Raw genomic sequence first — 24,460 nt, forward strand, 5'->3', positions numbered from 1 at the left:
TCTGACATAAATTCATATCATATAACAGTTCAGTCATTTAGCAGATGCTCTTTTCCAGAGCAACTAGGGTTAAGTACGTTGATCAAAGGCACATCGACAGATTTTTCTTCTAGTCGGCTCGGGGATTCCAACCAGATACCTTTTGGTTACTGGCCCAACGCTCTTAAACGCAAGGCTAAACATCACCCTCATATCACAATACCTTAAATACCCATACCTTTACATATCAAACATATTTATATCTAAATCTGAATATATTGCTATATACAGAACATATTGATGGGAAGAAACATTTCATTAGTAGGTGTAACTTCTGTGGTCAGGTGATGAAACATTATCAGCATTCAATCAAACACCTTATTCAATCTTATATTGTTTGGCCCTAAAACATGCTGCAGCTAGTAATGCCAACCCACTTGTAACAGTTGCTAATAACAAGAGTTCCTTCTCCTCCTGTCTCTCATCTCTCTTTCTATGACAGCACAACAGTGATTCTGGGAAATCACAGACTATGAAACAAGAGGAGGAGCAATGCAGATGAGGTGTTTTTCCTGCAGCTATAGCAACCTGTACCTGAAGGAGGGCAGAGTACAGGGTTACATACATTCCTGCCATGCCAGTGTGTAATTGGGTGAAGTCGGCACACAGCAGTGATGAATCATCTGTGCTTTGTGGTAACCTTAATGTTAATCTGGGGTTAAATGGGCAATCTGGGATTGGTACATCTGTTTTATCTTATTAGTGATACGGCCATTCATTCTTGGAGAGTCAAACTCATAAATGAGTCATGAGGCCGATTCAGACTTAGGAAATGTATCCCTTTTTTATGCGTTTTGGTTCAAGCACTTCTCAGTATTTGGTATTCAGACTTACCTAATGCAGGTGCGTAACAAGGTTTGCAGGTGTGGCTCCCTTGCGTGTACTGAATAAGTTTAATTAAATCCCAGAAAGCACACCCACTGGGGTGGCCTACCAACTTGATGAGGGAGTTTTTCTTGAATTTGTTTTTCTGTTTATTTATCTAAAGCAATCCCTTTAGACACTGTGTACATTTAATTTGAATTTGATTGGCACAATATTAGAACGTAGCCTATGGAGAATGCGTTCAGAGTGGAGATCAATGAAAGATAGCCATCAATACAATTTACACATTCTGTTCTTCAACCCATGGTAATGTTGGAAGATAAGTGTCACACCCTGATCTGTTTCACCTGTCTTTTGCTTGTCTCCACCCCCCACCAGGTGTCTAGCATTTTCCCCATTATCCCATGTGTATTTATACCTTCGTTTTATTTTTGTCTGTTGCCAGTTCGTCTTGTCAAGTCTTACCAGCATGTTTTCCCGGTTTCCAGTCCCTCTAGTTTCTGTTTTCTAGTCTTTCGGGTTTTGACCATTCTGCCTGCCCTGACCCTGAGCCTGCATGCCGTCCTGTACCTGTCAGACTCTGATCTGGTTACAAACTTGTGCCTGTCCTTGACCTACCCTTTGCCTGCTCCCCGTGTTATAATAAATTATCTAAGAACTGAACCATCCGCCTCCTGTGTCTGCATCTGGGTCATATCCTGAATCGTGATAATAAGTGTATTTAAGATGATGGAAATAGTAGGAAACAGAGAAAGTTACATAATTAAAACCTTTTGTGAGTGCCCAAAAGTTACATTTGGTACAACTATCATTCTGCAATGCTTTGCATCACCATCACCCACTGGGCACACATGTACTTCAGTTCAACGTCTAGTTTTGATTTACATTTGGTTGAGTTGTCAACTAACCGTGAATTCGACGTGAAATTAACAACAAATGCCACCAAATGCATAAGGTCCCAGCATTCCATTCTTCACTCTGGGAAAGGGGCCCTTGTTGATAGCCTATAATGTTCAGTTTGATTCATATTTGTCTCCATCAAGCAGAAGGAAAAATCATCTAAAACAATTGCTGTTTGTATTTACAATCCCCTTCTCCAAACAGATGAGGCCCTACTCATTTACCCAGCTTACATTTAAAAAATAAATTGTTTACAATATTTGTCATTTAGCAGATGCTCTTATCCAGAGCAACTTAGAGTAGTGACTGTATACATTTACTTCTTACTTCTCACCAGCTCTTATCAATAGTTCTTATCAATGTATACATTACAGTGCATAGATAACATAGATAATACAGATAATATATCCATGCACTAGTGTTATTTCTATCGGAAATAAGCAAGTCAATGTTTTTCTGATTGGAACCGACAGTTTCGCTCAACCTTATTCATGGTTTCCTCTCGCCTAAAGGTGGTGGAATTATTAGGAGATGAGGTCAAAGTCAGAATACAGCACATCTGTAGACACACCTCCAATCATGTGATTTCAACCCTGAACCAATTCCAGGGGCAAACTGAACGAAATGGGGAGGGACCTACTTGAATTTGTCCAATAGAAACTCTTGATTTACTTGCAAAATCGCTGGCATATTCGTTAACCCATGCTTAAGTTTAAAGTCAGAATACGTAGAGAAAAACGTGCATAACAAGGGAATGAAGTTCCATTTACGCATGCATAACTCTAGTCTGAATTTTACCCCATGAGCTTAGTTAAAATAGTAATTGTAAACAAACACTACATCTTGTATATTTAAAATTAACAAAACTATAATTTTTATGTCATAGTCAGTCATTGCACCCATAGCTCTGTTTCTGAATTTGTGACGGTTAGATTTCTCCAGGCCCATTCCTCAGTTGTTTACCAAAAACGTGGCAGAGTAAATACTTTTTAAATCATTTGAATCTAAGATTACACCTTGTAAATATCTCAAAATAATGGTTTCCATCAATGTTTTATTTGCCTTAAACATCATGCCAATGAGTCAATGAGATTTCATAAACAGTAAAAACAAACAAAATATGACTGATGACAAAAACTACATGATAAGGGTAAAACACATTTGGCCCTGAAGATGATTATAGTCTTCAGTGTGTGTTCAAATAAATCAGCAATATGTAGGAAATCTTCCTGAAATAACACTGGTGGATACACCGTTTTAAAGCAAATAGTTGAATAGAAGGAAGGTTGGGGACTGGTTCAAAGATCATGTAATCCCATCAACATACAGCAGGAGGCACCATTAAACTCTTAGAACTGAACAAGCTTCATCACTACTGATAACAGGCTATTGGAAATCCAAGGGAAAGTAATACATCATTTACTTTCAACATCATCTGTCATTACTGTAAAATGCAATTACATCTTATACAGTCAGTTTTAATACTTTACTGGAGGCCTCTTTCCAGGCAGGTAGACTAGCGGTTAAGAATGTTGGGCCAATAACCGAGAGGTCGCTGGTTTGAATCCCCGAGCCAACTAGCTGAAACATCTGTCGAAATGCCCTAGAGCAAGGCACTTAACCCTAATTGCTCCTGTGGTTCACTCTGGATAAGAGCGCCTGCTAAATGACTTAAATGTAAGAACAGCAGAAGAGCTTACATGAATTAAAGGACGAAATCTAGGTTACATACAGTGGGGGAAAAAAGTATTTAGTCAGCCACCAATTGTGCAAGTTCTCCCACTTAAAAAGATGAGAGAGGCCTGTAATTTTCATCATAGGTACACGTCAACAATGACAGACAAATTGAGAAAAATTCCAGAAAATCACATTGTAGGATTTTTAATTAATTTATTTGCAAATTATGGTGGAAAATAAGTATTTGGTCAATAATAAAAGTTTCTCAATACTTTGTTATATACCCTTTGTTGGCAATGTCACAGGTCAAACGTTTTCTGTAAGTCTTCACAAGGTTTTCACACACTGTTGCTGGTATTTTGGCAGAGTTTACTGATTCCATGACATATATGAGAGCAGTGTTTACTTATTCCATGACAGATATGAGAGCAGGGTTTACTGATTCCATGACAGATATGAGAGCAGGGTTTACTGATTCCATGACAGATATGAGAGCAGGGTTTACTGATTCCATGACAGATATGAGAGCAGGGTTTACTGATTCCATGACAGATATGAGAGCAGGGTTTACTGATTCCATGACAGATTGCGCCGACAACAATAACAACATCGTTGAGATTAGTAGTGACCAGGGCCCGTAGGAGTGCTGACCTAATATCAGTTTAGACTTTTAGATCATAATGAATAAGATTATATGGACAGATCCTAGACCAGTACTCCTACTCTGAGATGCTTTGTGGATACGGGCCGTGATGGGTTGATAGCCACTGGACCTGGGTTCTAGTGGGCTCACTATGTTTGTTCACATAAATGATTATCTGATCATGTGTATCTGGTGATCTAGTCATTAGTTCTTGTTACTGTTATTTTTAAGGATTGTACAGGGTAGGATGAAGGCCTTTCTTTCAGTGGCCTGGCCTGTAACTCTCGTCAGACAATTTCTGAATACTTGGTCAGATGAAATCAGGGAAAGATATTGCTGGATGAATCTCTCTTTTAATCCCTTGATGACTAACAGGTTCAGACCCATATCAGGACTGACTTAACAGAAGTAGGCTAGCACTGCTGATGAATATTAGGGTTTCATCTATCTTTTAAAATAATTAATATAAGCTCTGTATATTTTATTTATTTATTGGGCTTTTATTAATTTCCAAATATTGAATAACCAAAGTTTGATAATTGCATCAAGGAACATGATCCATCACCAAAGTCCTTCCATCTATACACATTAGAATAGTTTTATCCTCCCAATGTCTTTATAAAAAATAGATTCATAGCCTACACATGGTGCCTCCCAGTGAATCAGGGGCTCCACCAGTTCCTGACCAGTCCTGTTGTAAACCATATCACCGCCCCCGTCAACCCTCCCATGACAACACCCCCAAAACCACCTGTCAGGACCCCCATCAACAACCCCGTCACTATGGCGACGAAGAGCTCCAATCTGTCACCGACGATTCTTTGCCTGTCCTCCTTCCTCCACTGGAATCTGTAGCGCTCCCTCTCCTCCACCTCATTGGACCGCACTGCCAAGAGAAAGACACACCCCTCTTTACTCACAGGGGAAAACAGTCACCAAGGTGGAATACATCTATGTTCTTTGAGGGAAGTGTGTGAAAAATAACCTCCTAAATACTATATTGTATTGTACTGTATTGTATTGTATTGTACTATATTGTACTGTATTGTACTGTATTGTATTGCACTATACTCTATTGTATTGAATTGTATTGTACTGTATTTTACTGTATTGTATTGTATTGTACTATATTGTACTGCATTGTATTGCACTATACTGAATTGTACTGTACTGTATTGCACTATACTGTATTGTATTGAATTGTATTGTACTGTATTGTACTGTATTGTATTGAATTGTACTGTACTGTATTGCACTATACTGTATTGTATTGAATTGTATTGTACTGTATTTTACTGTATTGTATTGTATTGAATTGTACTGTACTGTATTGCACTATACTGTATTGTATTGAATTGTACTGTATTGCACTATACTGTATTGTATTGAATTGTACTGTACTGTATTTTACTATTGTGAATAAGTATAATTAAGTAAATGGCACAGATCATTAATCAACGTATTTCACAAATCACCACTAGATGGAGTTCTTTCACTAAAAGACTGAAAATGAGCTATTTCCATTGATGGAGAAAGATGATGTAGCCCCTAGACACTGATCTGAGGTCAGCTTTGTGTTTTAGTCCTATAAATAAGCCCTGACAGGATTGGATAGGATAGGATAGGATAGGATAGGATAGGATAGGATAGGATAGGTGCCATCAAGGGGTAGAAATGCCCACATAGCCTTTCACAGAGGTAGGTGGAACTACAGTATAGCTTTAATACAGGTCCTAATGGTTGTCCTAGGATCAGATTACCCTGACTAAATACTAAACAAACTATTAAAGAGTAAGGTGGAACTACAGTATCGCTTTAATACAGGTCCTAATGGTTATCCCAGGATCAGATTACTCTGACTAAATACTAACCAAACTATTAAAGATGCAATATGCAGAAATCGCTCTGCCATTTCCTGGTTTCTAAAATTCTAATAGTTTGCCTAATTTCAGTTTATGTGACAAAACAAGCAGTCATTGTGTAGAGAATCATTGTACCATCTAAACCGCTGTGTAATATATTTTCCACAACCAAAATGTTTTGTATTTTCAGCTGTTTGAAGCTGGTGTACAAAACCGAAAGTAAAAGACATAAAAACAAAACGTAAGAATGGGAAGCAAAGAAATAGCACACATAGAACAGATCTGCCGCTTCTTAGACTTGCTTTCAATGAGAATGACAGATCTATAACTCACATTTCTATGTGAATTTGGTCGGGTCGTCCAAAAAAGTATTATTGTAACTTTAAAGCGCTAAACCATATATAACAGATATACAGTGGAAAATATAGAATTCAGTATGTTGTTTTATGTTGAGTCACTCACCCACTGTAGGTTTCTGGAAAACAGGATCGCTCTGTGCAGCTCTGACCAGTTCATTTTTGTAGTGTTCCTGCATTTGGCTCTGGACTATATCTCCCATAATCCTTCGCTGATACTTCTCTGGCTTCTCCCTAGTGGGACTGGCTGATAAGGTGGGAAATGTAGTCATTGGACTTTTGTTCTGTTATGTACCATTCTCCACATTGGAGTCTGGCTTAATTATTCATAAGTTATTCATTATTATGTTTCAAATCAAATCAAATCAAATGTTATTGGTCACATACACAAATGTAGCAGATGTTATAGCGGGGTGTAGCGAAATGCTTGTGTTCCTAGCTTCAACCGTGCAGTAGTGTCTAACAATTCACAACCATACACACAAATCTAAAAGTAATAGAATGAAGACATATATAAATATATTTATCAATGTGTATTTGAATTTTATACTGTAATCAACCAAGAAAGTGTTGAGCTGACCATGGCTACTACGGTTATTGACATAAACAGCAAAGTACAGGTGAGTGTCAACATGCACTACAATAGGATATTTTATGATTTCTCAATGGTTAGTATTGTTTAGCATTACGAAGTAAGGAAGTCAAGAATAGTTCAGAACTTACTCAGACGCACTTCCATTTCAGCTCTGCCGGGGTTAAGGAGACTCTCACAACAAGTAATGTTATCACACCACACTGAGGAAGTTATGAAAAAAATATTGCTGAAAGAGCAAATCACAAATTGTGGTGTTTCTCTCTCTCTCTCTGTGTGTGTGTGTGTGTGTGTGTGTGTGTGTGTGTGTGTGTGTGTGTGTGTGTGTGTGTGTGTGTGTGTGTGTGTGTGTGTGTGTGTGTGTGTGTGTGTGTGTGTGTGTAAATCAGCACGCCATGCAGCAAGTCAACTAAACAGTCACCTAATATTCCTATAGCTGTGTGCTCCAGTCCTTCTCTCTCTCAGGTGAATCAACACATGTAGGCTATACACATCCCAAGAGTAGATCACCCCAAAATCAAACATGAGACATTTTCAATACGCTACACAGGAAGAGCAATGTTCATGACTCGGCACTATAATCCATTGAAATTATTTGAGATGGGCGCCATTTTATGCTATCTCATTAGCTGATGCTAATCTTTAACTTTCATTTTAATTGAGGCCATCAGATTTCTCCTAAGAGTAGCAGGATCTAGACAATATGTTGAATATGGACTCAACTGAACTTTTAATCACTTCAGAATTATTAAAACATCCGACAAAGCTTTTTTGGGGGTTAACAATACAATTAAAAAACTTTTGAGTTTAAACATTACCTCGCCAACACACGGGAGCCTCGCGGATCCTAAGCTTATCTTTTCATCAGAGATACATTTGGAAATCAATTGTAAGCAATAGGTTATACAGCTCTCCTATCTCTGTTTTTCTTTGTCAAATTTCCCATAAACTCGGTTTAAATACACTAACTTTCACAATTTACGTAGCTGTTTCAGGTGATCTATGGCAAGACCGTAGTCCAAGGTGTTATCAAGGTTTTTCCGGGACGTGATAACATCAATAAAACCTAAGGTTCAAATCTGTTACTGCTCCTGCAACAATGGAATGTTAACACTTTAACTGCTGAAATACATGATGGAAGACATGAACTGAATCTAGAATGTTAACACTTTAGCTGCTGAAATACATGATGGAAGACATGAACTGAATCTAGAATGTTAACACTTTAACTGCTGAAATACATGATGGAAGACATGAACTGAATCTAGAATGTTAACACTTTAGCTGCTGAAATACATGATGGAAGACATGAACAGAATCTAGAATGTTAACACTTTAACTGCTGAAATACATGATGGAAGACATGAACTGAATCTAGAATGTTAACACTTTAGCTGCTGAAATACATGATGGAAGACAACAGAATCTAGAATGTTAACACTTTAACTGCTGAAATACATGATGGAAGACATGAACTGAATCTAGAATGTTAACACTTTAGCTGCTGAAATACATGATGGAAGACATGAACTGAATCTAGAATGTTAACACTTTAACTGCTGAAATACATGATGGAAGACATGAACTGAATCTAGAATGTTAACACTTTAGCTGCTGAAATACATGATGGAAGACATGAACTGAATCTAGAATGTTAACACTTTAGCTGCTGAAATACATGATAGAAGACATTAACTGAAACTAGAATGTTAACACTTTAACTGCTGAAATACATGATGGAAGACATTAACTGAATCTAGAATGTTAACACTTTAGCTGCTGAAATACATGATGGAAGACATGAACTGAATCTAGAATGTTAACACTTTAACTGCTGAAATACATGATGGAAGACATGAACTGAATCTAGAATGTTAACACTTTAACTGCTGAAATACATGATGGAAGACATGAACTGAATCTAGAATGTTAACACTTAAGCTGCTGAAATACATGATGGAAGACATGAACTGAATCTAGAATGTTAACACTTTAACTGCTGAAATACATGATGGAAGACATGAACTGAATCTAGAATGTTAACACTTTAAATGCTGAAATACATGATGGAAGACATTAACTGAATCTAGAATGTTAACACTTTAACTGCTGAAATACATGATGGAAGACATGAACTGAATCTAGAATGTTAACACTTTAACAGCTGAAATACGTGATGGAAGACATGAACTGAATCTAGAATGTTAACACTTTAACTGCTGAAATACATGATGGAAGACATGAACTGAATCTAGAATGTTAACACTTTAACTGCTGAAATACATGATGGAAGACATTAACTGAATCTAGAATGTTAACACTTTAACAGCTGAAATACATGATGGAAGACATGAACTGAATCTAGAATGTTAACACTTTAGCTGCTGAAATACACGATGGAAGACATGAACAGAATCTAGAATGTTAACACTTTAACTGCTGAAATACATGATGGAAGACATGAACTGAATCTAGAATGTTAACACTTTAGCTGCTGAAATACATGATAGAAGACATGAACTGAAACTAGAATGTTAACACTTTAACTGCTGAAATACATGATGGAAGACATGAACTGAATCTAGAATGTTAACACTTTAGCTGCTGAAATACATGATGGAAGACATGAACTGAATCTAGAATGTTAACACTTTAACTGCTGAAATACATGATGGAAGACATGAACTGAATCTAGAATGTTAACACTTTAGCTGCTGAAATACATGATAGAAGACATGAACTGAAACTAGAATGTTAACACTTTAGCTGCTGAAATACATGATAGAAGACATGAACTGAAACTAGAATGTTAACACTTTAACTGCTGAAATACATGATGGAAGACATTAACTGAATCTAGAATGTTAACACTTTAGCTGCTGAAATACATGATGGAAGACATGAACTGAATCTAGAATGTTAACACTTTAACTGCTGAAATACATGATGGAAGACATGAACTGAATCTAGAATGTTAACACTTTAGCTGCTGAAATACATGATGGAAGACATGAACAGAATCTAGAATGTTAACACTTTAACTGCTGAAATACATGATGGAAGACATGAACTGAATCTAGAATGTTAACACTTTAGCTGCTGAAATACATGATGGAAGACATGAACTGAATCTAGAATGTTAACACTTTAGCTGCTGAAATACATGATAGAAGATATGAACTGAAACTAGAATGTTAACACTTTAACTGCTGAAATACAAGATGGAAGACATGAACTGAATCTAGAATGTTAACACTTTAGCTGCTGAAATACATGATGGAAGACATGAACTGAATCTAGAATGTTAACACTTTAGCTGCTGAAATACATGATGGAAGACATGAACTGAATCTAGAATGTTAACACTTTAACTGCTGAAATACATGATGGAAGACATGAACTGAATCTAGAATGTTAACACTTTAACTGCTGAAATACATGATGGAAGACATGAACTGAATCTAGAATGTTAACACTTTAGCTGCTGAAATACATGATGGAAGACATTAACTGAATCTAGAATGTTAACACTTTAACTGCTGAAATACATGATGGAAGACATGAACTGAATCTAGAATGTTAACACTTTAACTGCTGAAATACATGATGGAAGACATGAACTGAATCTAGAATGTTAACACTTTAACTGCTGAAATACATGATAGAAGACATGAACTGAATCTAGAATGTTAACACTTTAACTGCTGAAATACATGATGGAAGACATGAACTGAATCTAGAATGTTAACACTTTAACAGCTGAAATACGTGATGGAAGACATGAACTGAATGTAGAATGTTAACACTTTAACTGCTGAAATACATGATGGAAGACATGAACTGAATCTAGAATGTTAACACTTTAACTGCTGAAATACATGATGGAAGACATGAACTGAATCTAGAATGTTAACACTTTAACAGCTGAAATACATGATGGAAGACATTAACTGAGTCAGACAGTAATGCAGAGAAGTACCATATGGAGATTGATAGTTTCATATGGTTAATGGAAAACACACAAACCTTTGACCCTTGTAGAAGCCTTGTCAGTCTGTGGGACATAACGTCTCATTGTGTTGCTGATCTGTTATGCATGTGTGTATGTGTGTGTGTGTGTGTGTGTGTGTGTGTGTGTGTGTGTGTGTGTGTGTGTGTGTGTGTGTGTGTGTGTGTGTGTGCCCGTATGTGTGTGAATGCTAGGGTGTGTGTCGGTGCATAGATGTGTGTGTTCTTACCACCATGTGTGTGTGTGTGTGTGTGTGTTCTTACCACCATGTGTGTGTGTGTGTGTGTTTGTGTGTTCTTACCACCATGTGTGTGTGTGTGTGTGTGTGTGTTCTTACCACCATGTGTGTGTGTGTGTGTGTGTGTGTGTGTGTGTGTGTGTGTGTGTGTGTGTGTGTGTGTGTGTGTTCTTACCACCATGTGTGTGTGTGTGTGTGTGACATAGTGGCCAGCCGGGTGCTGCTCCCCTCCTACACTCCGCTGTGTGAAGCACGTGTGTGTGTTTGCATGCTAGCGTGTGTGTGTGTGTGTGTGTGTGTGACATAGTGGCCAGCCGGGTGCTGCTCCCCTCCTACAATACACTGTGTGAAGCACGTGTGTGTGTTTGCATGCTAGCGTGTGTGTGTGTGTGTGTGTGTGTGTGTGTGTGTGTGTGTGTGTGTGCCCGTATGTGTGTGAATGCTAGGGTGTGTGTCGGTGCATAGATGTGTGTGTTCTTACCACCATGTGTGTGTGTGTGTGTGTGTGTTCTTACCACCATGTGTGTGTGTGTGTGTGTTTGTGTGTTCTTACCACCATGTGTGTGTGTGTGTGTGTGTGTGTTCTTACCACCATGTGTGTGTGTGTGTGTGTGTGTGTGTGTGTGTGTGTGTGTGTGTGTGTGTGTGTGTGTGTGTTCTTACCACCATGTGTGTGTGTGTGTGTGTGACATAGTGGCCAGCCGGGTGCTGCTCCCCTCCTACAATACACTGTGTGAAGCACGTGTGTGTGTTTGCATGCTAGCGTGTGTGTGTGTGTGTGTGTGTGTGTGTGTGTGTGTGTGTGTGTGTGTGTGTGTGTGTGTGTGTGTGTGTGTGTGTGTGTGTGTGTGTGTGTGTGACATCGTGGCCAGCCCAGCTGAGCGCTGCTCTCCTCCCACTCCTCTGTGTTAAGCTGTGCTCCAGTGAGACAGTCTGGTCAGTCTGTGTGTATGACAGAGGAATGAACACACCATCACAGACCTCTACTACTACACAGTGTTAGACTACACAGGACAGAGCTCTACTATTACACAGTGTTAGACTACACAGGACAGGACAGGACTGTTCATACTGTCCAATGGTGCAGAGCAGCAGAGTCCTCTGGGGTTTGGTTTGGAGAAGTAAGTATTATCATGGTTATCTCTGTAACTGTTTTATCATTTCAGAATGACTGTTTTCATTCTGTTGCTTTCTGAAATGTGTAAAAGTCACAAGTTACTGGTTATTATGTTATATAATAAAATGTTATCGCATGTTATTATGTTAATATGTTGGGACATGTTATTATGTGTGTATACATTAACATAAACATAGGTTCAGAGAGGACAATGTACTTACAGTGTATTTCTTCACCATGTCCTGGCAGGAATATTGTTGTTGCTGTTAACCTGTCTGAGAATGTGGAAGAGGAGTTGTTGACCATCACTGTTTCTACCATAAGATACAGAACTACCGCATATTCAACCAAGAGGAAAGAGACAGATACATTCCTGCAACATTCCCAGGGGAGTACAAGAACATTTTATCAAGGGGAACTTGTGTCACCTGTTATCGTTGTTTTGGAGAAGAGAGGAGATTTGAAACCATCTTGACAACAATCATTATCTGGTGAAAACCAGGGAAAACACACCAGGCCCAGTTGAACAGAACTGTGTGGAAGTTTTGCACGTCGCCATGGCGTCCACAGGCCTGCAGCTACTTGGCCTCCTATTGGCCGTGATGGGCTGGGTGGGCGGGGCTCTCGTATGCGCCTCCCCCTTGTGGCGAGTCTCCGCCTTCGCTGGCGGGGAGATTGTGATCGCTCAGGTTCTATGGGAGGGGCTATGGATGACCTGTTTGTCCCAGAGTACGGGGCAGATCCAGTGTAAGACTTACGACTCCACCCTGGTCCTCCCCATCTCCGCCCAGGTGTCCCGCACCCTCTCCGTGCTGTCCCTCCTCCTCTGCCTCCTCGCCCTCCTGCTAGGCGTGGCTGGGGCTAAGTGCACCAAGTGTCTAGGAGAAGGAGCGTACTCCTCCAAGGCTAGGCTAGCCCGTGTGGCTGGGGTACTGTTCTTCTTCTCTGGGCTGCTCTACCTGGTACCTATCTGTTGGACGGCCTACGCCGTGGTCAGGGATTTTTACGATCCAAAAGTCGCCGCGACGCTGAAGAGGGAGTTAGGCCCCGCCTTGTATCTAGGCTGGGGGGCGGGAGTTCTGCTGCTGGTGGGAGGGGCTCTGCTGAATGCAGGCTCCTCCCCTCCAGGGGTTAGGGCAACGCCGACTTTTGGGGTAGGTGGGAGGAGTAACCCACTGCCTGTGGTGGTAGAGGAGAAGGAGTACGTCTGAAACCTGCCACACCAGGGTTGTGTTCGTTAAATTGGGAGAAAACGGACTGAAACAGGGAGGGACTACCTGAACGTGTCCAATGTGAAATGCTCATTTTCATTGTCCATTGTAAAAAATGTGCTACATTATGCCCTAATGAATACAACCCCGTCACTAAACTCTCAGTGAAGGAGAGACAGGTCAAAATGTAAATAAGAAAATGCGTATGATTAGGTTTAAGAAAATGTGCATGATTATTCTCCATTTCTGAAGGCCACATGTAGCCAGCTTTGTTATTCTGTTATGACATCATCTTCTAGTTGTTTTTACTGTGTTTTGAGTTTTCTGTGTTAACTTCTTCTTGGTGAGTGTAATTTATACATTAAATAATAAAGTATTTTACAAGTTGTTTATTTTAGCTACTGCACTCATATATTTACACGTTGTTTGCCAGAGTAGAAGGACAATGTGTGATGCACTTGTGTCAGTGTGGGAGGTGAAATGCATTGTGGGATGTGTTAATAACTAAATGTTTATTAATGTGACATAACTGGCATCACTCAGATTCCGCACTGCCCACTCTCTCTCTCTCGGTGTGTGTGCGTGTGAGTGTATGTTCTGGAGAGCCCACACGTAGGCAGTGTTTGTGTGTGTGTGTGTGTGTGTTTTGTGTGTTGCATACAGAGTGGTTATACAGTAGCACAAAGGCAGCATACAGGACGCAGACAAAGACCATCTGTATAACATGTGCCAGGACGCCAGTCACCTCCACCATACTGACCCAGTCACGTGAACACGTATGACATCACAGAAATAGAATCTATAGACCGGGGCCTCCTCATACAAGTCAATGAAAGTTGCAGGGATAGAGGTTCCAAGCCCTTTCTAGAGAGTCTATTTCTATGATGGTTCCATACAACAACAATGAACTCCATTATTACAGGGCTTTCCAGACCTGGGTTCAAATACTATCTGAAATCTTTCAAATACTATTTAGCGATTGCTTTAGCTTGCCTGGAGTACCAGGCGGGTGGGGTTTGCACTTTTACGACTTTTCTATTGGTTCCATTGCAACAGGCGAGCTCAGTCAATGATTTCAAATAGTGTTTGAACCCAGGTCTCAAGGTCTGGTGCTTTCCTATTGGTCTCAAAGCACTTGGTGTTTGAACCCGTCTGGATTACTGCAACTCGCTGTTGGCTGGGCTCCTTGCCAGTGCCATTAAACCCCAACAACTCATCCAGAACGCCGCAGCCCGTCTGATGTTCAACCTTCCCAAGTTCTCTCACGTCACCCCGCTCCTCCGCACACTCCACTGGCTTCCAGTTGAAGCTTGCATCTGCTACAAGACCATGGTGCTTGCCTACGGAGCTGTGAGGGGAACAGCACCTCCGTACCTTCAGGCTCTGATCAGTCCCTAAACCCAAACGAGGGCATTGCGTTCATCCACCTCTGGCCTGCTGGCCCCCCTACCTCTGCGGAAGCACAGTTCCCGCTCAGCCCAGTCAAAACTGTTCGCTGCTCTGGCACCCCAATGGTGGAACAAGCTCCCTCACGACGCCAGGACAGCGGAGTCACTCACCACCTTCCGGAGACACTTGAAACCCCACCTCTTTAAGGAATACCTGGGATAGGATAAAGTAATCCTTCTACCCCCCCTTACCCCACCCAAATTTTAAATTTAAAAATTTTAAAAATGTGGAAAGTGGTTGTCCCACTGGCTATAAGGTGAATGCACCAATTTGTAAGTGGCTCTGGATAAGAGTGTCTGCTAAATGACGAAAATGTAAATGTAAACCCAGGTCTCAAGGGCTGGTGCTTTCCTATGGGTCTCAAAGCACTTTAAAAAAAAACTAACCCCATCCACTACCAATGTAGTATATCTGAGAAATGACCAACGGCCATTTTGCGGTACTACTATTTGCAATGAACTCATAGAATGGCAAAGAGAATTGCGCTTTTGCACTTTCTGTGACAATATTTACAGAGAAGGCCTCTAGGCCTAAACCAAACTGCAGTTCCCCTATATATCCACATGGTGGCAGTAGAAGTGTATTTTTCACAGGAACCAGGTGATCTTTCACGCAGAGAGAGAAAGTGTATTTCAATTGTCTTGTGGCTTCCTCTCCTTGTCTCTCCGCTTGCCTTTGCGCTGATCTCAAAATACAAGATAGGATAGCACACAGATAGCAATGTGGAGGATGGCTAATGGGCATTTGTCAAGTTATCTCATGTTCTCTACAGATGAAGGAAAGGAGACAGAAAAGGTTAAGAAGCCAAGGTAGACTATTGAGATGCACCCCTACTGGACAAGCGTCTCCATAGTGACAGAAACAGCATGTGGATTTTAGGGGTCAAATTCCTTAGTGAGCTGTTCCAAGTTGTTCTAGGTTCAGGGAAGCAAAGAGACATCATCAAGTTAACTTGCCTCCCTATGAGCACAAGACATGGAAATTACATGTTTGATTGAAAAGGTCAGACACAATCAAGCAATGTTAAATTAACCTGGACCAGCCTATCAAAAGCTATAGGGCTAGGCTATTTTTTATTTTTTTATTTCACCTTTATTTAACCAGGTAAACCAGTTGAGAACAAGTTCTCATTTACAACTGCGACCTGGCCAAGATAAAGCAAAGCAGTGCGATAAAAACAACAACACAGTTACATATGGGGTAAAACAAAACAAAGTCAAAAATACAACAGAAATACATATAATATACAGTGTGCAAATTTAGCAAGTTATGGAGGTAAGGCAATAAAATAGGCTATAGTGCAAAATAATTACAATTAGTATTAACACTGGAATGATAGATGTGCAAGAGATGATGTGCAAATAGAGATACTGGGGTACAAATGAGCAAAATAAATAACAGTATAATATATTCAATGGTGTGACCTCAATAAAAGTATCTGTGTGTAAGGGCGAGCATGTTAATTTGGACCGTGACCAAAGTTCCAGCGCTTAAAACAAGTCTTTGCACCAGACAGGAATTTTACAGTGTGTGTGCACGCTCTTGACTTGGTCGGAATCTCTTTTGAGTGCGCGTGCAAATAGATTCCAACCAAGTCAGGAGCGTGCACACACACATATTGTGTAAACTTGCACCACCACCTCTATGCCACACACACACAACAACAACAACTAATAGAACGTGTATATTTAAACACGAGGCATGGAGCCTTCTGTGTGACTCTTTAATAATGTTCCAAAGAGTATATGTCCTGGGGAATGCGAGGCGAGCTGGCGATCTCAGCATACCATAGAGGCATTCTGGAACAACGGTGGCTTTTTCACACGTTGAAGTGTTTGAAATAAGATGTGAAGTTGTTCTTGTACATGGTTATGTGTTGTTTTAGTAGCCTTCTTAGAAATGAAATAGCCTAACCTAGATTGTATATGCTCCAAGTACACGTCCGGGTTTGGCCGGTGTAGGCCGTCATTGTAAATAAGAATTTGTTCTTAACTGACTTGCCTAGTTAAATAAAGGTAAAATAAAATAAAATAAATAAATAAAAATAAAGCATAGGCTAGCTCTAGCCCACGGGCCGTCAAGTGACGACTGCATTCAAAAATGGGTTAAACGTTAGCTACAGTCAATGTGGATGTTTGTCTGCAGCTGTAGCGCAATAACACGAACAGCTCGAGGTCACAAACAATGCAAGAGAGCGCGGGAAACAATAACAGCAGAATAGATACATTGTAACCAGTTTCAAATGGATTCCGGTAAACATTTTTATCACGGATAAAATGTACCGGCTCTTGACTCGGTTGAAAAAGAAAGTTTCCTCGTTGGAACTTGTTTCCCTTAAAGCGACAGAGTATTTATCCGCTGTGTCTGGTTGGGTAGCTGAGTGCGTGAGGATGTACTGTGTCTTTAAGAACCACGGGGGAGGTTTGACAAGCGTAGCCTAGCCTGTAGCGTAGCCTAGAGAAACCGGTGACTTTTTCAGTTTTGACGTTTGCAAAAACAACCTGAAAATTAAGTTGTCGACCTTTGAGTCTGGCTAGCTAGAGCACGAGGAGGCAGCTCCTCAGCGCGGGGTAGCAATTGGCTGCGCGTGCACTCACTTCGACCCCCCTTCTCTCTCTGTCTATTCATTTCCTATCACGAGTTATGTAAAATTGCCTACACACATACACACACGATGTGGTTTGAGTGTGTATGCGTGCACCGGAACCCAAAGTCGCTCGGTGGCGTCAGCAATCATTGGCGATTTTGAAGATTAACGAGGTTATCCTACATTCGACCGTCAGGGAGAGAGCGGACCAGAGAGCACAGACTGCTGCGCCGACCTGCCTGCGTGTCGAGGTGGATAGGAAGCTTGGCTCTGGCTCGCAGCTTTGTTGGACTGGATCGAATTGGACACAGCGAAGAGCAGTGGGACTATATAGAGACAGGGGGGGGAATATGACCGATAAACGGATGTCGCGGTGGTATTTCGGGGGGCTCGCTTCCTGCGGGGCTGCCTGCTGCACCCATCCTTTGGACCTCATCAAGGTAAGTGCTGGAGAGAGAACCATATAACCCCATACCCTGGCAGGATTATAGCCAACCTACGGAGGCTGCAGGCCCGCTAGTCAGCCAGCTGTTTACCTGGAAAGCTGGGGACAACATCTGCCCTGATTTTATTCAATGTTATAAAATAGTAAACAGGCTACTGGGTTCTATCCAAACTAAACACAGCGCACTGCGGATGATCGGAAAAATAGGACAGAAAAGGAAAAGTTGTAGAATCATTTTCTCTCTCTATTTCCCTCTCGCTCTCGTCTAGCCTAGTCACATGACTGTGAGTGTGTATAGTCTGTGTTCCGCGGGGGTACGGGTAGCAGTGATTGGCCTCGTTAAGCGCGAGCTCTCCGGTTCACTGACCGGCTAACTGCGCAGCTCAGGTGCAGAGTAAACGGGGTTAGGCCTAGTGGAACTGCAGCGCTATAGCTGTCTCATATTACGGATAACGCACAGTAGTAGTAGTAGTAGCCACATGCTCTACTGTTGTCATTGAGCATGTACAGGCCAGTGTCATCTCGAAGTCAAGAATAGCACACACAGAATGCCATATCCCATCCCTACAGTAGGCCTGTGTGCGGTATAACATGTGTAGGCTTAATTAACAAGCCTGATTAACACTGCAGGGCCAAGCTGAACTGTACTGGCCAGTTTATGCATCCACCACAGTTGCTGGAACCGTCCTGGAAAGTGAAGAAAAATGCAAAAATTCCCGAGCCAGTGCAGTACGGTTGGGGTCCTATAGTGTAACAGAATGCCAGAGGCATACAAGTAGGTCAGTGTTTAGTGTAATTATATAGACATGGTATGACATTACAGCACTAACTAGCAGTCTGAAAACAGCTGTTAACTCTAGGGCTTCCTGTGTGTAGCGTCTCTGTGTTTGAGTGTACTAAGAGGTCTGGGCCTTTATGACACAGGTGGTAGTGCGCGAGGCAGGCCCGTAACTGCAGGGTTGCTGGTTCGAACCCTGCCCCAGATGCTTTCCCCTATCGCTGTATCTGTATTGGTAGTGAGGGGAACCTGTGTTGGACAGAGGTGATATGGTAGTGGGAGGAGCTAGTGTTGGACAGAGGTGTGTGTGTGTGTGTGTGTGTGTGTGTGTGTGTGTGTGTGTGTGTGTGTGTGTGTGTGGAGTTGATAGTGTAGTCTATACAGCCTGTCTCAACTCGCCTACTTAGAAAAGTCTAAATGTGTATAATTACTTTGTGGGAGAGGCACACACACACACACACACATACACACACACACACATACAGTGCATGCACACATTACACACATGCACATACACATTTGGCATAATAGATACTGAGAGCATAGTACAATACAGGTCAGTGAAGGTAGTCTGTGTACCGGTAAGCATGTTTTATGTCAGATTGAAACTAATATTACCTACATAGTGCACTACTTTTGCCCAGAGCCCTATGGGTACTATATAGGGGATAGGGTGCCATTTGGAACACAGGGTAGCAGGGATTGGCCTCGTTAAGTCACTGACCGGCTAACTCCGCCGCTACGCTGCGGTGCGGTGCAGGGTAAACAGGGTTAGGCCTAGTGGAACTGTAGCGTTATAGCTGTCTCATATTACAGATAACTCACAGTAGTAGTAGTAGTAGCAGTAGTAGTAGTAGTAGTAGCAGTAGTAGTAGTAGTAGTAGCAGTAGCAGTAGTAGCAGTAGCAGTAGTAGTAGTAGCAGTAGTAGTAGTAGTAGTAGTAGTAGCAGTAGTAGTAGTAGCAGTAGCAGTAGTAGTAGCAGTAGTAGTAGTAGCAGTAGCAGTAGTAGTAATAGTAGTAGTAGTAGCCACATGCTCTACTGTTGTCATTGAGCATGTACAGGCCAGGGTCATCTCGAAGTCAAGAATAGATGGAGACCCATCCATCCTGCTCTATACTGTGTGTGTGTGAGAGATGACGACGACAAACCTGCCAGAACAAGACATAGAGAGATGACCACAAACTCTCTCTTTGTCGACAAACCTGCCAGAACAAGACATTTGTCCTCTGAAGCTAGCCATGCCCAGAGATACACAGCACAACGCGAAAGTGTAAATTATCACTTATCAACAGCTGTGGAGGAGAAAGTAGAGCTCAGACAAGTAAAGTTCAGACAGAAATTGACCACACAGAGCGTACAAAACATTTGACACAAACCGGCACCTACTACCATACCCTGTTAAAAGGCACTACTCTTTTGTCTTGCCAATTTACCCTCTGAATGGCACACATACACAATTCATGTCTCATTTGTCTCAAGGCTTAAAAATCCTTCTTTAACCTGTCTCCTCCTCTTCATCTACACTGATTGAAGTGGATGTAACACCTGGATTCACCTGGTCACAGTCTATGTAATGGAAAGAGTTCTTAATGTTTTGTCCACTCAGTGTATATGACTCTAGCCTGGCTTCTCCTCTTCTCCTGAAGCTAGCCATGACTAGCTTAGCGTCCCGGGCTGTAGTGCTGCCGGAGTGCAGGGGAGCGGCGCTCCCTCACTTTTTTTCAATTTGAGAATACACAGACCTCATAAAATTATTTCTGGAAAATAAATTCTAAATAAATAATATTTAATTACCACAAAAAATTCCATGAAAAACGATAGGCTCTTTATTTGGTTTGTCATTCTATGTATAGCAGCCTAGAGGTAGGTAAATGGTGGTTCCTTCCCTGTCGTCTCTCTGACGGTGGTGAGAAGGATGAAGAACTGTAGGCTGTGTGTGTGCACTGCGGAGGCCCATCAGAAGCTCGACCACTTTGTCAGAACGTTGAAAAAGAATCAGCAGCAGTTTGTTGTCCTGAAGCCCTGCCTCTCCTCTCTGACCTGGTTCATACTGTTGTTGCTATGCCTGTTGTCTGGCATGAAGTCAGTTGCCCTAGTAACGCCCTACCTCTCTCTCTGCTACCTGAGGGGAGGGAGATGGTCTGGATCTCACTAGTGTGTGTGTGTGTGTCAGCATGTGTGTGAACGTGCACATTAATGGGTGTGTTTGTTTAACTAAACAACCTAGCACCTACATCTAAGTTATGGCATTGTCTTCCTATCAGTATTTCTCTAGAAACTCTGTAACATCACTGTAACAATGGGACAGTGTGTTGGTGATGTGACTCAGGAGTAGCTGGAGGTTAGAGGTTAAATGCTGACTTATTTTTTTAGGAAAAGTGCCCAGCTCATTTTTGGCTTTCAGTGTCGTTAGAGAAGATAGTCATTAGAGAAGATACTCATTGCACTGTGTCCTGACTGGAGTGGTTATTGAGTGCCAGCCAGGTCCTGCAGCAACCAGCTATCTGTATCTGCACTCAGGATGTGAATGATTATCTAGTCACAACAGGGTGAGAGGGAAACATGGAGAGGGTGATAAAGAAAGGAGAGAGGGAGAGACAGAGAGGGAAGAGGGAGAAGAAATATAGGAGAAAGCCAGTTATTTACAGTGAGAGAGAGGGAGTGGATGATTGAGGGGAGAAGGAAAGAGAATGGAAGAGAAGAGAGAGAGATGGACTGAGAGAGAGAGCAAGGGAGAGAGAGAAAGCGACAGAGCGAGAAAGAGAGATTGTTTGTGTTCCATGGTTGAAGGCCTTGGTGGCCTTTGAACTCAAACAGTACTGATAAGCCGGTGGGAGCGAGAGGCGTGATTGGCCGGATGGAGGCCACACTTGGAGCAGAGCCCAGTTGAAAAAGAGAGAGCGAGAGTTCAAAGGAGGTCAGAGAATTACCTTAAAAAAACCTATTCCCTGTACACACACAACATTAAAACACCTGTACATACACACACGAGAATGTCAGTAATTGTGATATTCCAACTACTGCTACCATTACAACTGTCACAACCATATCTACAGCTCTCTCCACTGACTCCCAACTACTACATTATACTACTATCTCTATAGACAGTAACTACTACATTATACTACTATCTCTATAGACAGTAACTAGTACATTATACTACTATCTCTATAGACAGTAACTACTACATTATACTACTATCTCTATAGACAGTAACTACTACATTATACTACTATCTCTATATAGACGTTAACTACTACATTATACTACTATCTCTATAGACTTTAACTACAACATTATACTGCTATCTCTATAGACAGTAACTACTACATTATACTACTATCTCTATAGACAGTAACTACTACATTATACTACTATCTCTATATAGACGTTAACTACAACATTATACTACTATCTCTATAGACGTTAACTACTACATTATACTACTATCTTTATAGACAGCAACTAGTACATTATACTGCTATCTCTATAGACAGTAACTAGTACATTATACTACTATCTCTATAGACAGTAACTAGTACATTATACTGCTATCTCTATAGACAGTAACTACTACATTATACTACTATCTCCATAGACAGTAACTATAATAGACTTCAAGGACAGCTCCTCAGTGTGTGGCGGTGTGTGTGTAGATATATCTCTACCATAAGTCACAGTGACACGCCCGTTCCTGCCAGCGTGTACCATCTCTCAGATCGCCACGGTTGTGTCTGTCTGTCTGTCTGTTTGTCTGTCTCTGTTTGTCTAATCTGTCTAACCTGTCTGTCTGTCTCTGTTTGTCTAATCTGTCTAACCTGTCTGTCTGTCTGTCTGTCTGTTTGTCTCTGTTTGTCTAATCTGTCTAACCTGTCTGTCTGTCTGTCTGTTTGTCTGTCTCTGTTTGTCTAACCTGTCTAACCTGTATGTCTGTTTGTCTGTGGGAGAGAGGCAGTTCCACAGTCACTCAAAAATAGACACAGACTGATGACCGACTGATGATGATGAGTGTAATGATGATGAAGATGCAGTATATTGATCGTATTTGTAATGATGATGATAATAATGATTGTGTGTGTGTGTGTGTGTGTGTGTGTGTGTGTGTGTGTGTGTGTGTGTGTGTGTGTGTGTGTGCGTGTTTAGGTCCACCTGCAGACCCAGCAGAAGGGTAAGATGGGGATGGTGAGCATGGCCATGCAGGTAGTGAAGAACGATGGAGCTCTGGCTCTGTACAACGGACTCAGCGCATCACTCTGCAGACAGGTAGGAGGATGAGGGAGGGGGGGTGTAATCCTGTAATGATAGTTCCATTAGTGCTGTATGAACTCTGTCCCAGAGATAGGTAGATGGAACCTGAGTGTTCCAGGCAGAAGGATCAGTATTCTGTCCCAGAGATAGGTAGATGGAACCTGAGTGTTCCAGGCAGAAGGATCAGTATTCTGTCCCAGAGATAGGTAGATGGAACCTGAGTGTTCCAGGCAGAAGGATCAGTATTCTGTCCCAGAGATAGGTAGATGGAACCTGAGTGTTCCAGGCAGAAGGATCAGTATTCTGTCCCAGAGATAGGTAGATGGAACCTGAGTGTTCCAGGCAGAAGGATCAGTATTCTGTCCCAGAGATAGGTAGATGGAACCTGAGTGTTCCAGGCAGAAGGATCAGTATTCTATTCCAGAGATAGGTAGATGGAACCTGAGGGTTCCAGGCAGAAGGATCAGTATTCTGTCCCAGAGATAGGTAGATGGAACCTGAGTGTTCCAGGCAGAAGGATCAGTATTCTGTCCCAGAGATAGGTAGATGGAACCTGAGTGTTCCAGGCAGAAGGATCAGTATTCTGTCCCAGAGATAGGTAGATGGAACCTGAGTGTTCCAGGCAGAAGGATCAGTATTCTGTCCCAGAGATAGGTAGATGGAACCTGAGTGTTCCAGGCAGAAGGATCAGTATTCTGTCCCAGAGATAGGTAGATGGAACCTGAGTGTTCCAGGCAGAAGGATCAGTATTCTATTCCAGAGATAGGTAGATGGAACCTGAGGGTTCCAGGCAGAAGGATCAGTATTCTGTCCCAGAGATAGGTAGATGGAACCTGAGTGTTCCAGGCAGAAGGATCAGTATTCTGTCCCAGAGATAGGTAGATGGAGCCTGAGTGTTCCAGGCAGAAGGATCAGTATTCTGTCCCAGAGATAGGTAGATGGAGCCTGAGTGTTCCAGGCAGAAGGATCAGTATTCTGTCCCAGAGATAGGTAGATGGAACCTGAGTGTTCCAGGCAGAAGGATCAGTATTCTGTCCCAGAGATAGGTAGATGGAACCTGAGTGTTCCAGGCAGAAGGATCAGTATTCTGTCCCAGAGATAGGTAGATGGAACCTGAGTGTTCCAGGCAGAAGGATCAGTATTCTGTCCCAGAGATAGGTAGATGGAACCTGAGTGTTCCAGGCAGAAGGATCAGTATTCTGTCCCAGAGATAGGTAGATGGAACCTGAGTGTTCCAGGCAGAAGGATCAGTATTCTGTCCCAGAGATAGGTAGATGGAACCTGAGTGTTCCAGGCAGAAGGATCAGTATTCTATTCCAGAGATAGGTAGATGGAACCTGAGGGTTCCAGGCAGAAGGATCAGTATTCTGTCCCAGAGATAGGTAGATGGAACCTGAGTGTTCCAGGCAGAAGGATCAGTATTCTGTCCCAGAGATAGGTAGATGGAGCCTGAGTGTTCCAGGCAGAAGGATCAGTATTCTG

The 24,460-nt window shown here is 41.7% G+C and overlaps 2 protein-coding genes and 1 long non-coding RNA gene across 4 annotated transcripts in view; 2 read left to right on the plus strand and 1 right to left on the minus strand.

The window, feature by feature from the left end:
• Positions 1-3,772: 3,772 nt before the first annotated feature.
• On the minus strand, positions 3,773-7,922 carry LOC123481064. Of its 2 annotated transcripts, none has more exons than XR_006658860.1 (4): positions 7,713-7,922; positions 7,026-7,097; positions 6,409-6,549; positions 3,773-4,970 (listed from the first exon to the last, which is right to left on the minus strand). It is a non-coding gene; the product is annotated as an uncharacterized LOC123481064 (long non-coding RNA). The 2 variants fall into 2 exon arrangements; XR_006658861.1 differs by lacking the exon at positions 7,713-7,922 and adding an exon at positions 7,316-7,469.
• A 4,893-nt stretch (positions 7,923-12,815) lies between these two features.
• On the plus strand, positions 12,816-13,747 carry LOC123485087 (claudin-9-like). Its single transcript, XM_045215960.1, has one exon. It carries the CDS (start codon positions 12,816-12,818, stop codon positions 13,467-13,469), a length of 654 nt encoding a protein of 217 aa, XP_045071895.1. The 3' UTR covers positions 13,470-13,747.
• Positions 13,748-17,459: 3,712 nt separating this feature from the next.
• The window catches only part of LOC121553818 (mitochondrial dicarboxylate carrier), a 15,846-nt gene continuing 8,845 nt past the window's right edge, over positions 17,460-24,460 (plus strand). Inside the window, exons 1-2 of the mRNA XM_045215962.1 lie at positions 17,460-17,945; positions 22,874-22,993. Of these exons, the coding sequence (XP_045071897.1) occupies positions 17,610-17,945; positions 22,874-22,993 (456 nt within the window). The 5' untranslated portion in view covers positions 17,460-17,609. The remainder of the gene's footprint in view (positions 17,946-22,873; positions 22,994-24,460) is intronic.

This window comes from Coregonus clupeaformis, unplaced genomic scaffold, assembly GCF_020615455.1.
Source record: "Coregonus clupeaformis isolate EN_2021a unplaced genomic scaffold, ASM2061545v1 scaf0567, whole genome shotgun sequence".
Taxonomy (NCBI): domain Eukaryota; kingdom Metazoa; phylum Chordata; class Actinopteri; order Salmoniformes; family Salmonidae; genus Coregonus; species Coregonus clupeaformis.

Coding starts and splice junctions, on each gene's coding strand:
- LOC123485087 (XM_045215960.1), top strand. CDS start 12,816: ATGGCGTCCACAGGCCTGCAGCTACTTGGCCTCCTATTGGCCGTGATG.